Source organism: Mastigoproctus giganteus, chromosome 13, assembly GCF_048544385.1.
Source record: "Mastigoproctus giganteus isolate SK-2022 chromosome 13, ASM4854438v1, whole genome shotgun sequence".
In the NCBI taxonomy this organism is placed as follows: Eukaryota; Metazoa; Arthropoda; class Arachnida; order Uropygi; family Thelyphonidae; genus Mastigoproctus; species Mastigoproctus giganteus.
In genome coordinates this window covers 108311073-108325945 of record NC_143587.1, presented here as the reverse complement: position 1 = coordinate 108325945, position 14873 = coordinate 108311073, and the positions used below count along the sequence as shown (strand labels likewise).

The window sequence follows — 14873 nt, the reverse complement described above, 5'->3', positions numbered from 1 at the left end:
AATGGTTAATGCACAATACAATTACATTTATTGTAGTTAGGCAGTGCCAGATAATGTTTGACATCTCTGCCGGATGGGCAGTCAGGTTCAGCATGAAAAATGCTGGGTAAATTTGGCAAAATACAAGGTCTTAAACTCTGGGAGCAGCAATTAAATGCTTGGTAGGATTGATTTAAAAACAGTAGAAGAAAAGGGATTTGGGAGGTGTGACACAGGCACACATAGTTCTATAACTAGTGTAGAGAGGCAACAAGGAAGGTCTACAGTGTAGGACACTGTAGACCTTCCTTGTTGCCTGTCAACATTTTGCTAGCATGGGTGAAAGTAAGCATTTTTTGTTAACTTTTATGCAAGTGCTGATTACGAATATGACAGTAAAAAAAGTTTCTATCACATTACATTTTTTTAGAAAAATGCAAAAACAGTTTTTAAAAAACCTGTAAAATAGCTTCAAAATCAATGAAATCGTCCGACATCACACTATACCTTTGTAACAAAAGACACATATCTGTGTTGTTTATTGGTATACTAATACCTCTCTTTAGTTTTATGACCCTGAGGAGTGGCTGCTCTTGAGTTATATTGCTATAATCTATATTATGTGGTAGCACATTTGGACCCTACTATATTTCTGGCAGCCAAGCTTGTTATTTGGTTTTTAGGAGCATTAGCAACTAAGGCCATATTGCTCCGGGGATATGCGGTGGTCATTCCCTGACCATTCCGCATCCTTTGCATGTGGTGGTCAAGGGCTCGAACCCCGGTCTAATCAAGAAGCGTGTGCTACGCACTGCTGCTCCTGCCCACCTGGCTATGGAGGCGCCCGGCAGCCAAGCACCTTTGTGATAGACAACTTGTTTATCTTTAGCTGTCTTTAGCCCTTAAATGTACACGTTTGGGATTAGTTTTGATTTGTAAGATCTAGTGGTAGGTTGTGGGTGGAAATCCTTCAGAGCTGCTGTTTGTGGGTTTTTAGGGAATAAAAAAGTAGAAAACTCTAGAGAGTTGATAGAATTGTTGCATAATTATCTTGTGAAAACTTGTGGAATGGAGCAAAAACAGCATGCATGCGTTAATTCGCCAAACAGTTTTTGCTATGTTTGCACTGCAATTTACAGTGAAGTAGCAACGTCGATCAATCACAGACAAGGTGAAACAAACATTTTTATTTTGGTCATCGGGTGATCAGGATAAATAGAATATGTGCTGTATAATGTGCTATGTAAATCTGACTGAATGGATGAAGGAGAACAATTCTAAAATGCCTTTTGATGTTCCGATTATCTGGCGAGAACCAACAAGTCACCTCGAAGATTGTTATTCCTGTCTCACAAATACTAAGGGGTTTTCAAGGAAAAATAGAGTTAAAATAAAAAATACCCTAACCTTCCATCGGCAATAAGATTAGTGCCACACACTGGAACTCCCTATTCCTCAACCTAGCTGTAAAGAAATCACTATTCCAGAAGAAAAGCAAGAGTCAACAGAGCTCATACCTCCCCCTCAACATCTGCTGATCCTAGTTACAATCCTGAAAATGACAAGACCACACACTTAATTGAGCAAAGTGAACTTAATGATTTGGTTAGGGATTTAAATCTTTCAAAGCAACAGGCTGAGCTATTAGGATCTAGGTGGAATTTGCTGGCAAAAACCAGATTTCTGTGTTTAGAAACCGAAACAAAATGTGTGCAGGTTATTATCAAATGGAAGGTTCTCTTTGTGTCTGCAAAGATAAATGGATTGATGGATGAACTAGGGCTTGAACACAATCCTGAAGAATTGAGATTATTCACTGATTCTTCTAAACTCAGTTTAAAAGCAGTTTTGGTACACAATCCTATTATCAAACAGTCAGTCCTAGTGGCTCATTCAGTGGCTATGAAAGAAACCTATGACAGCATGTAATTGCTATTAAATGTCTTAAACTATAAGAAATATTGTTGGAAAATCTGTGGTGATTTAAAAGTAATCGCTTTGTTGCTTGGATTACAGGGTGGTTTTGCTATGTATTGTTGTTTCTGTGTTTATAGGATAGTTGAGCAGTAGAACATTATACTGTGAAGGAATCGGCCGTCAGAGAAGAACACGTTCCCGGGAAACTCAACATCAAATGCACGCCTTCAGTAAAACCTGAAATGGTACTTCTTTGGCCTTTACACATTAAGTTGGGTCTCATTTTGTAAAAGCTCTGGACAAAAATAGTGAAGGTTTCGATTAATTAAAAAGCTAGTTTCCAAAAATTAGTGATACAAAGTTGAAAGAGCGTATATATTCATAGGCCCACAAATTGGACAGCTTTTAAAGGATGAAATTTTTGAAACTAAACTTAACGCCACTGAATTAGCTGGGTAGAAATCCTTCAGAGCTGCTATTTGCGGGTTTTTAGGGAATAAAAAAATTAGAAAACTCTAAAGAGTTGATAGAAGAATTGTTGCATAACTATCAAAAGTTAGGATGCCGAATGTCCTACATTCACACCTGGACTTCTTCCCGGACAACTTGAGAACTGTCAGTGACGAGCTGGGGAACGATTCCAAGGTATCCACACTATAGAGCAGAGAGGTATCAAGGACAATGAGATCCAGCAATGATGGGTGACTATTGTTGGTTTCTGATAAGGGAGGACCATTCTGCTCATGAGGAAAAAATAACTAAGTAGTATGATTTCCTATTTTTGCCTCCACTTTTGTGGGTTAATTGCTTACTTAAATCCAAATAGGTGATTATAAAGTTTACATTTATATATGTTATTTTTTATCCATTTGGAATGTTTACTGATCATTTCTATTTCAATCAATTAGTTTACAAGAAAAGTAGTCAAATACATTTAGAACAGTAAAATTTCACAATTTTTGGAAAAAAAACAAGGAGCACGAAGCCATAACATGAAAATATGAGGTGATATGAACTTTCTCTGTCATTTTTGTTTTCAGTATATGCGATTTAGTCAAAATTAAATGATTTTGCTCATGTTATCGAAAAAAAGGTTTAAAATTGTTGGCTAGTGTTATTTATTGCTGGTAGAAGTAAGAATCCCCATACCACTGTATAGCGTAATTTTAAGATCACACTTGGAATACTGTGTCCAAAGGTGGGCAATCTTTGGACACAGTATTCCAAGCACCTTTTTCCAGATCTCACCTGCTTGGTGAGATCTGGAAAAGGGTGCTCATATGAGGAGACTAAATATGTGGATTTCAGAAATTAGCAACCAGGCACTTCAGAGGGGAGGGGGTCCTGATAGAGGTTTGGGTCTATAATGCCCTTAGAGGAAATAGTAAGATGAACGAAGGCAAAACTTTTACTGTTATAAATGATTCCAGAACTTCACAAATTCAAGCCATTTTTAAAATTTTACTAAAATATGTTATCTCTGTGGGCAGTGAGGCACACAGTTCGGGTAAATTTGGAGATCAACTAAACACCTACCTATGTGATGAGAGAAAACAAGGGTAATTTGTTTAAATTTTATTTATATATATTTTTTTTATTTTGATTTGTTTATGAGATCCCATACCATTAAAAAAAAAAAAATGAAAAGAATGGTTTAATCAAAGAATGAATCAGGAATTTGTACAGACAGAATAGTTTATATGGCCAATACATTTTTTTATTTACTAATATATATATATATATATATATATATATATCTCCATATATATATCTTATATGGACTTGTTAGATAAAGTTGTGGTGAGATCACCTAAGTTTATTCAACAATCTGTTTACCTATGCATGTAATCATCCCAACGTCCATAACAAAGGTCCAATCCTCCAACAAAGGCATAGGTCTGATCCACACATACAATCTTTTCATGATGTGCCCAAAGTAATATACCTGTTTGTACATGGTCCGGATGACGTAAAACCTGTATAATAATAGGGGGAAAGAAAAGACATTATATACACTGCAAATGACATTAGAACAAATTTCATTATAATGTTCTCAAGGAAAGATGTTGAATTTTATTAAATTTAAATGCCAGACTACTTATTCTTTCTTCCAGATTCATATTTCTTTGTATTAATGTTCCCCCCCCCCCAATCTTGGTCTTCTCTCTCCATTCATTTTCCTAACTAGTCTCCTCTTATATATATCCAAGCAACTTAAGTTTCCTTCTGTCCTGATGTTTCATTTATTATATTCTTGTCATCCAAATGTCTTTCTTTTTCTTGTTGTCAACAACATGAATTTTGTTGTATTGAAATTTCTTTACAATGAACATCACTTAAAATTATTCTTAAAGAGAGACTTTGCTCTCAAACTCTGCTGAAGATTTATAACTAATGTGCAAAAGTAGTAATTTCCACATTATTTTTCTTAATTATCAACTTTAAATGAATAATATAAAAGTAAAAATTATTACAAAAATTTATAAAAATTCATAAATCGTACGTACCTTTCTGTATTTCAGAAATGTATGTACCTTTCTGTATTTCAGAAAGGTACATACAATTTCTACTGATCATTCCCACAACACACATTGTTTCTGACTTCTTACATGCAACTATTCGCTCGTCGTACCCTCTAACTCAAGACAAAATTATACTATTGTCAAAGGGCTTGATTTATAATTTGCATTCACGCAACCTGCCTAAACAGTTAACTGTTGATGTTGAATACGGTCTTCAACATAAATTACAGAAGGATACTATTGTACAACAAATTAATCAAATCAAATTATTCTAAAATTCCACTTCTTCCATTACTGAGTAAATGTGAAAATTCTGTGATATATAGTCTCAAAAATAATCCCGACATTATATACAATGGGCAGACAAAGGTGATATGTGTGTACTTGATAGACAAGATATCAGTTAGTTAAACAATATAACTTTGGACCCTCCAATGTATAAAGAAATCACACCAGATTTATTTATAAACCTAGTGAATCCATACAATAAGTCCTTAACTTTATATAATGCAAGAATGATTATATTATTATTGCTCAACTGAAAGATTTGAAGGCCAAAACTTGCAACATTCCTACACTCTTCGGTCAAATCAAATTACACAAAGAGGGCCACCCTATCTATTCCATCATCTCCTATAAAAATTCAGCATTAGCTTCGTTAGTGTCATATCTATATAATATGATAAACCATTTAGACAATCAATTCTATTTGGTATAATAAAAAAATCATATATTTAATAATTTGAAAGATATGCAATTAAATAATAATGATATACTTTTTCATTTGATGTTTCTTTGTTATACACTAATGAACATGTTTAATAGACTTTAGATGTTGTACGGGACGTGTTAAACAATGACTGTAGATTAAAAATATTGAACTGGTTTCAGACAAAAACAATATTTGAATTAATTAACCTTTTAATTGAAGCCAATTATATTTCCTTTCAAAATAAAGTTTATAAGCAGATATTCAGTTTAGTTTGCCGATGGGATTAAACCTTAGTGGATTTATAGCTGAAATTTATCTGACAAAACCTGAACTACACTTAACACCATTTTTTTCCACGTATTAGATATTACGGGAGATATCTTGATGACGGTCATAGGTATTACGGATAATTTTTCCATACAAGATGTTACACATTTTAAACAACATTCATCTCAGATTAGAGTTCACCCTAGAAACAGAAGACGCCAATAAGAAATTGTTAAATTTTCAAAATTTAATGCTAACATGAATTGATCAGATAATTCATTTCAAAATATACAGTGGATCAGCACTGGGACATAAACTCTAAAAGGAAGGGGATGAATCTGATTGGTCCACTTGACATCGATGGTTTGACTGTTGATGATCCTGCTCAGATAGCAAACAAACTGAATGAGTATTTTGCATCTACATTCACACGAGGAATTATTAAGGTTTGAAAATGGCAGAATGTTATCAAATTGTAGCAGGATACTTAATGATTTTGTAATAACTGAAAGCAGAGTGGAGGAGAAATTGTTGAAGTTAAACATAAGAAAAGCACCTGGGGTGGATGGGATCTATCCAGTTATATTAAAGGAGGCGGCAAAGCAACTAAGCAAACCCTTAGCCATAATTATGAGAGCATCCTTGGACTCAGGGGAGGTTCCCACAGACTGGAGATCTGCAAATGTATCCCCAATTCACAAAGGGGGATCGAAGGGTGACACAAGTAATTACAGACCAGTTAGTTTAACTTCTGTTCTGGGTAAAATAATGGAGTCGCTGGTTAAAGATGCATTGCAGGATCATCTAGACAAGACTGCAGCAATAATTCAGACACAACATGGTTTGTTAAGGGAAAGTCTTGTCTGACAAATTTGATAGGATATTATGATGTTGTTACAAAGGAACTGGATGCAAAAAATAATTTTGATATCATATATTTGGATTTCAGGAAAGCTTTTGACACTGTTGCGCATGGAAGACTATTGTACAAATTGGAGCAGAATGGTATTAAGGGTAAGTTGCTACAATGGATAAAAGGATGGATAAGTGGGAGAAGACAGAGGGTGGTAATCAATGGGTGCTGCTCTTCGTGGACTAATGTTATTAGTGGAGTCCCACAGGGTTCGGTGTTAGGTCCACTGTTTTGCATATTTATCAATGATATTGATGAAGGTATATCAGGCTTAATGTCGAAGTTTGCAGATGATACAAAGGTTGGCAGGGTTGTTAATGACAGTAATGGCAGTGTGCTACTGCAACAGGATCTAGATAATTTGGGCAGATGGGCTAAGAAGTGGCAACTGAAGTTTACACAAATGCAATACCTTGACAAATGCAAAGTACTGCATATGGGTAGAAGTAACTCCAGAGAAACGTACTACACTTAAGGTGGTAGAAAATGAAAAAGACCTGGGAGTAATTGTGCAGTCAGATATAAAGTTTTCTGAGCAATGCAGACAGGCTGCCAGGGCAGGTCAAGGGGTTTTGTCAATGATATATAGGAATTTTGCTAGCAGGGAAAAGGAGGTGATTAACCCTCTGTATAAGGCAATGGTCAGGCCACGTCTTGAGTACTGCGTACAGGTCTGGAGGCCTCATTTTAGGAAGGATGTAGATTTACTTGAGCATGTACAGAGAAGGGCAACAAGATTGGTGAGGGGAATGAAGGGATCCTCTTACCAAGAGAGGCTTAAGTTCTGCAAATTGCAGTGGCTGGAGACTAGGCACCTGCGCGGTGATCTGATTGAGGTGTATAAGACCTTGAATGGGTTGAGCACGCTGAATTCTGATGGGATCCTTCCACTTGTTCAGATTACGAACCTAAGAGGGCATAAATTCAAATTAAGAAAAGACAGATGTAGATTAGATGTGCGGAAATTTTGCCTTTAGCCAGCGGGTGGTTAATTGCTGGAACAAACTTCCATCTGTTGTTGTGGAAGTTAATGTTGAATAAATTTAAGGAGGAACTGGACACGCCTTTGGAGGGAATGGTGTGATTTTTTTTTTTTTGGCTGGTGCTGCTTAAGCTCATACACTTGCTTTCTTGCATCAAATGCCACTGCTACTACATTCTTACACTATGATAGTTATGATCCCTTTACAGATAAAAGATCTGTGATTTTCAATCAGTTTCTCAATGCATAAAAATATTCTACTTCAATTAGATTTAAGTATTGAAATGCAAATATCAGTAAATAGGTTCTTAAACCGTGGCTGCCCTTTATTTATTAAAAATAAAATAAGGGACCAAAGCAACAGACAGTTTATGAAACAACACTTCTACAAATAATATTGTAAAAAACATTTTACAGTCGAATCACATTAGTACAAAGTAAAAGGGACCTAAATTTTAATGTTTCTTAATAACGAGATCCTCCGAAGTGTCAAACTTTTACCGCTTTTCTTTTTTTTTTTTGTACATACTGTATATTTAATAATAATAATAATAATAATACCAAAAATAAAATTAAATTAAAACAAAAGCTTTGTCTAACAATACAGAAATAGGAATAACATTTTTTAAAGATTTTATTTTATTTGTAAGACAAAATCAGAGTAAAGCAATATTAACAGAAGTGAAAATATTATACAGTATATATAGTATTTTGATATAAACAATATTTTAGTATCACAGTAAAAAGAATTACAATCTTAATATAAAAGGAGACATACAAACCATTAACTTTTTAATAAATTAATCTAATTTAAAGAAAAATTCCAATTTTGTTTGCACAGTTTTTGTCCTGTATGCATTTTTAACTACAGAACAGACATCATCAAATGCAACAGTTGTTTCTTTATCAAAGTTACTTCAGGCCAACACATTCTCTATTATGTTCAATGCATTTTGGGCATCTTCTTTAGATGGCAGTGTGCGCTTCTTTGCTTTCGCTGGTAACAAAAACATTATTTTGTTTGATGCTCAGTAGCTCTTCTGGTGTTGCAGTGGTAGTAATTTCATCATACATCTATATAAACTCTTCAAATTTGCCAACAAAATCCATATGCTCCTTCAAATTCCTCCATTCCTCAGTATTAGCTGCAGGCAGAGGTGAAAGCAATTCTTGCACGGCTTCTACTGTAATGAGCAGCAGCTTAGAGAGCAAGTTGCTGCTGCTGAGGATTTCAAGAGCTGCTGGGAGTCATCATGGAACAAGTTAACAAGAGTAAGAACAAGAGCATGTATACCTGCATGTACACCAATGCTAAAAGTATAGTAAATAAATTTGATGAATTTCAAGTGATGATCAAAGCCAGATATTGTTGGGATATCAGAGACATGGTGTCACACAGATATAAGAAGTGCAGAATTGGAATTTGGGGAGTACAATGAGTACAGAAAGGACAAGGGGGGGGGGGTTTATGCTGTTAGTTAAAAAACACAAAATCTAAGGAAGTGCATCAAGTTGACACGGGCGGATAGTGCAATTTTCAGTCTGTTTGGCATGATATGAAAACTCGGAAAAGGAAAATGGGAGTAGGGAGTATGTGGTAGGATATAATGGGAGTACTGTGGCTCAGGGGACAACTGAGGGGAAATGGGGGGGATTTATGCTGTTAGTTAAAAAACACAAAATCTAAGGAAGTGCATCAAGTTGACACGGGCGGATAGTGCAATTTTCAGTCTGTTTGGCGTGATATGAAAACTCGGAAAGGGAAAATGAGAGTAGGGAGTATGTGGTAGGATATAATGGGAGTACTATGGCTCAGGGGACAACTGAGGGGGAGATGGTTGTCCTCTGAATCACAGCCTTTTGAAATGCACTACTTGTTTGGTGTTTGTGGAGCAATCAGGAATGGGACATGATATTGTCAAGGAGAATGTCTGTCTGCATGATGTAAGGAAATCAGGCACTAACTTTGTTATGGGTGTGTATATGAGGACAGGGTGGATGTGCTCGAAGGATTTAAACTGAGGGGCCCATCAAGCCCTCAGCTGCCCACATCAATGCCAGAGCTTGCATTGAACATCACGCAACTCAGCGTGATGTTCAATGCACTGGTCCTAAAGGAACTAGTAGTTGTCAGTGACTATTGTCAGGGAAATGGGGAACATATTGTGCAAAAAGGATAGGTGGAACAGGACCAGAGTATGTCTGCCAGGGACAAAGGTTGATGATCATGTTGTTGAGCAGATATCTTTTAAGGGCACAAAGACTCATTGTTGTACACATTGGCACTAATGATATTAAGAGTAGGAGACCGGTGGAATTACTTAAGTACAGGTCAATGTTGAAAAAAAAGCCGTGAGTTAGGGTTGAATTTGAATGTGTCTGCAATTCTTCCCAGACACTACAGAATGGCGTATATGATGAGAGCCTTGTCAATCAATTCGGCCCCGGAAAGACTGAGCAAGACTCAAGGGATAGAATTTTTCTCAGCCTGGGCTGTGCTTGTTAACAGGAGACTGCTTCTACAGGGATGGGATACACTTAAATAGAAAGGGTGCAAGAATATTTGATGATGCTATTGAGGCAGAGTTAGTGGCTCAGAAAACTGCTAGCTTGGGGGGGGGGATACAGACTAATAGATTAACAGTAGCCATGGCAGAGGTGAAAGTGATTCTTGCACTGCTTCTACTGAAATGAGCAGCAGCCTGGAAAACAAGGTGCAGGGGATTCCAGTGACTTCTGGGATTCATTGCAGAACAAGTAAACACATGGGCTGTGTTAGGGTAGCTAAGAATAGAAACATGTGCACCTATACTTGGGTGTACACCAAAGTAAATCTGATGAATTTCAGGTGTTGATCAAAACTTCAAAGGCAAATATCATTACGAGACGCAGATTACGATAAATCTTTGGCAAAGGATGCAAAGAAAAACAGCAAAGAGTTCTTTACTTATGTAAATTCTAGAAGGAAGGGGATGAATCAGATTGGTCCACTTCAGGACTTTTTTGTGATGGTACGCAACGTTACGGCGTACCAGTACCTTTTTTACAGCGTGCCAGCACGGGTGACATGCCTGGCACGCAGTCTGTGTCAGCCGTGCCAGCTGCTTCCAACTATTAAGGATATCACGTGACAATGGGCGGAGTCAGCACCTGTCAATCATGGCCGTATCGGTAGCAGTCTGGAAGGGGTACCCGTTTCTGAATCTCGACCAAAACTTCATTATGAAATTATTTTTACTTATTTTTTTACTTGGTACTTACCGTATATTTTTACATTTTACTTATTATTTTTTATTTATTAAATAAGATTCACCTTTGACTTATTTTTAATATACTTGTATAATAAATTTATGCTTAATAAAATTTGTGTTAATAAAATTAATGGTCGAGATTCAGTATCGGATATAGGGTACCAACTGCTAGCGATACGGCCATGACTGACGGGTGCTGACCTGCATAATGTCACGTGATCCTTAACAGACGGAAGCAGCTGGCATGGCTGACACCCACTGCGTGCCAGCCGTGTCACTCGTGCCGGCACGGAATTTTTTTTGATAGCAAAGAATGAGTGCCGGCACCTATTTTTTTTACAAAAAATAAAAAAAAAAAAAAAAAAAATACTGGTCCACTTGATATCGACGATTCAACTGTAGAAGATTCTGCTCAGGTAGCTAACAAACTAAATGAATATTTTGCATCTACATTCACATGAGGAGTTATTAAGGGAGTGGAATGCCAGAGGTGTATTAAATTCTAGCAGTAAGCTAGATAATCTTGTAATAACTGAGAGTAAAGTGGAGGACAAATTGTTGAAGATAAACATAAGAAAGGCACCTGGGGTGGATGGAATCTATCCATTTATATTAAAGGAGGCAGCAAAGAAAGTAAGCAAACCCTTAGCCATAATTAAGAGAGCTTCCTTGGACTCATGGGAGGTACCCATGGACTGGAGATGTGCAAATATGACATCAATCCACAAAGGAGGACAAAGGGAGACACAGTTAATTACATACCTGTTAGTTTCGCTTCTTTTCCAGGGAAATTAATGGAGGCACTGGTTAAAGAAGCATTGCAGGATCATCTATACAAGTCTTTGTTACAGCTCGGACACAGCTTGAGTTTGTTAATGGGACGACTTGTCTGACCAATTTGATTGGATACTATTATGTGGTCACAAAGGAACTGGATGCAAAGAATAATTTTGATATCATATATTTCTATCTTAGAAGGGCTTTTGCACATGGAAGATTGTTGCACTAATTAGAACAGTGTGGCGCTGGAGGCAAATTGCTACTATGGATAAAGGGATGGTTGAGTGGGAAAAGACAGAGTGGTAATCAATGGACACTGCTCTTAGTGCACTAATGTTATTAGTGGAGTTCCCCCAGGGTTCAGTGTTGGGTCCATTGTTGTTTTCTATATTTATTAATGATATTGATGATGGTATGTCAGGCTTAATGTGCTATTAAGTTATGCTATTAGTTAAGAAACGCATAAAATCCAAGGAAGTGAAGCCAGTCGACATCGCTGGACAGTGCAGTGTGAGTCAGTTTGGTGTGACATAAGTATTGAGAGATCAAAATTGAGAGTAGGAGTGTGCTATAGGCCTAATGACCCTGATGAGTATAATAAGAAACTGCACAGGGAAATAGAGTGGGCCAGTACATCAGAGAGTCTTATAATGGGGGATTTTAATTTCCCAGATATTGAGGGGTGGTCACTCACAAACTAGCAAGGCTTTTGTGGATTTATTGGATGATTGTTTTCTACATCAGCATGTTCGGGAGGCAACTAGAGGGAGTAATACTCTTGATTTGATTATCAGTAGTGATTCTTCATGCATTAAGAATCTGCAGATAGAGGAGCCACTACGTGGCAGTGATCACAGTGTGCTGAAGTGGGATTTACTCAAAGAGGTAACTACCATTAGGGGTAAAGGGAAGGGTTTTTGCTTTCGTAAAGGCGACTATGATGGACTGAGACAGTATTTAAATTCTATACAGTGGGACCAACTGATGATGTTACCAACAGCAAATTCAAAATGGGAAGCGCATTCAAAGAACTTATCTTGGAAGCTACTAGGCTTTATATACCAACTAAGAAATATTGTTCAAGGTTTAGGCCTAAATGGATGTCAGATGAACTAATGAGATATATGGCAGAGAAGAAAAATGAATGGGATACATACAAATTAACACGTGACACAGAAGCCTATGATAGATACAAGTTGATCTGTAACCAAGTTACAAAAGGAGGTTAGGCAGGCGAAGGCCGATTACAAGAAATTTTTGGCAAGGGATGCAAAGAAAAACAGCAAAGAGTTCTTTACTTATGTAAACTCTAGAAGGAGGGTGATGAATCAGATTGGTCCACTTGACATCGATGGGTCAACTGTTGATGATCCTGCTCAGGTAGCTAACAAACTAAATGAATATTTTGCATCGACATTCACACATGAGGAGTTATTCAGCGAGGGGAATGCCAGAGGTGTATTCAACTCTGGCAGTAAGCTAGAGAATCTTGTAATAACTGAGAATAAAGTGGAGGAGAAATTGTTGAAGATAAACACAAGAAAGGCACCTGGGTGGATGGGATCTATCCAGTTATATTAAAGGAGGCAGCAAAGGACGCAAACAAACTCTTAGCCATAATTATGAGAACTTCTTTGGACTCAGGGGAGGTACCCATAGACTGGAGATGTGCAAATGTGATCCCAATTCACAAAGGAGGATCAAAGACTGACAAGTAATTATAGACCTGTGAGTTTAACTTCTGTTCCTGTAAAATTAATGGAGGCACTGGTTAAAGAAGCACTGCAGGATCATCTAGACAAGACTTCTGTTATAACTCTGACACAGCATGGTTTTGTTAAGGGGAAGTCTTGCCTGACCAATTTGATTGGATACTATGATGCAGTCACAAAAGAACTGGATAGAGAGTATCACTTTGATATTACATACTTGGATCTTAGAAAGGCTTTACATACTGTTGCACATGGAAGACTGCTGCACAAATTGGAGCAATGTGGAATTGGAGGCAAATTGCTGTTATGGATAAAGGGGTGGTCGAGGGAGAGACGACAGAGGGTGGTATTCAATGGACATTGCTTATTACGGACTAATGTTATTAGTGGAGTCCCTCAGGGTTCAATGTTGTGTCCATTATTGTTTTCTCTATTTATAAATGATATTGATGATGGTATAGCAAGCTTAATGTCGAACTTTGGAGACGATACGTAGATTGGCAGGGTTGTCAAGGACACTACTGACACTATGCTGCTGCAACAGGATCTGAAAGGTTGAGCAGATGGGCTGAGAGGTGGCAAATGAAGTTTAACATTGACAAATGTAAAGTACTACATATGGGAAACAGCAGCGTATCAACTTTGTGGTACTACACTGACAGTGGTAGAGAATGAAAGGGACCTGGGGTGCAGGCAGATATGAAGTTCTCTGGGCAGTGCAGACGGGCTGCAAGAGTAGCTCATGGTGTATTCTCAATGAAATACCGCGTGATTCAGTACCATTGCAAAAAACTTGCAGGAGGTGTAGGGGGCACAAAGACGAATTGGAATCACATAACATTGCAGGGTCCAAAATGCCTTCGTCATGCGGTAGAGGACGTTGAACGGGAGGTCACGTGAACAGCGATCCCGCTGGAAGTCAGCATTTGCTAACCGTTTCTGTTGAAGAAACCAAGTAGCAAAAGTCCTCCGGAGTGGATAATCTGCAGGCTCCAATGATTGGACGCATTGCAGATGGTATGAACTCATTTGGTTTGTTGACAGTATCCCCCATACAGTGGATTGGGAAATACCCAATCATTGGCCTATCGCTCGAGTACTCTTACTCGGATTGCCTTCTGCAAGACGTAGGACATCCTCCTCATTGTCTGGCATCCTCGTCGTTTGCTCTCGATTCATGGTACCACTCGTGAAACAACCAGTCTGACGTAACCTTCTGTGCACACGTGCGAAAATCGTATGATGAGGAGTACTACATATGTGAAACAGTAAGCCCAGAGTAACATATCAACTCTGTGGGATACACTGACGGTGGTAGAGAATGAAAAGGACCTGGGGGTAATTGTGCAGGCAGATATGAAGTTTTCTGACAGTGCAGACAGGCTGCAAGAGTAGCTCATGGTGTCTTGTCAATGATATACAGGAATTTTTCTAGCAGGGATAAGGAGGTGATTATCCCCTTGTATAAGGCAATGATCAGGCCACACCTTGAGAACTATACACTGGTCTGGAGAACTCATTTTAAGAAGGATGTAGAGCTGTTGGAATGAGAACAGCAACAAGATTAGTAAATGTAACAAAGTGGTGATCTTACGAAGAAAAGGATAAATTTTGCAAATTACAGTGTCTGGAGACTAGGCACCTACGAGGTTATCTGATTGAGGTGTATAAAGCCTTGAATGGGTTGAGCATGCTCAATGCTGATGGGATTCTTCCTCTTGCTCAGAATAATCGGCTGAGAGGGCATAAATTCAAATTGAGAAAAGAAAGTTGTAGGACAGAAGTGGGGAAGTTTGCCTTTAGCCAGCAGGTGGTTGATCGCCGGAAGAAACTTCCAT

The 14873-nt window shown here is 37.8% G+C and overlaps 1 protein-coding gene across 6 annotated transcripts in view; it reads right to left on the bottom strand.

The window, feature by feature from the left end:
* The window catches only part of LOC150076347 (phospholipase D1-like), a 496427-nt gene that overhangs the window by 209739 nt on the left and 271815 nt on the right, over positions 1–14873 (bottom strand). For all 6 annotated transcript variants that reach the window (XM_090387709.1, XM_090387710.1, XM_090387707.1 and 3 more), the window contains one exon: positions 3733–3872. In XM_090387709.1, the coding sequence (XP_090243835.1) occupies positions 3733–3872 (140 nt within the window). The remainder of the gene's footprint in view (positions 1–3732; positions 3873–14873) is intronic.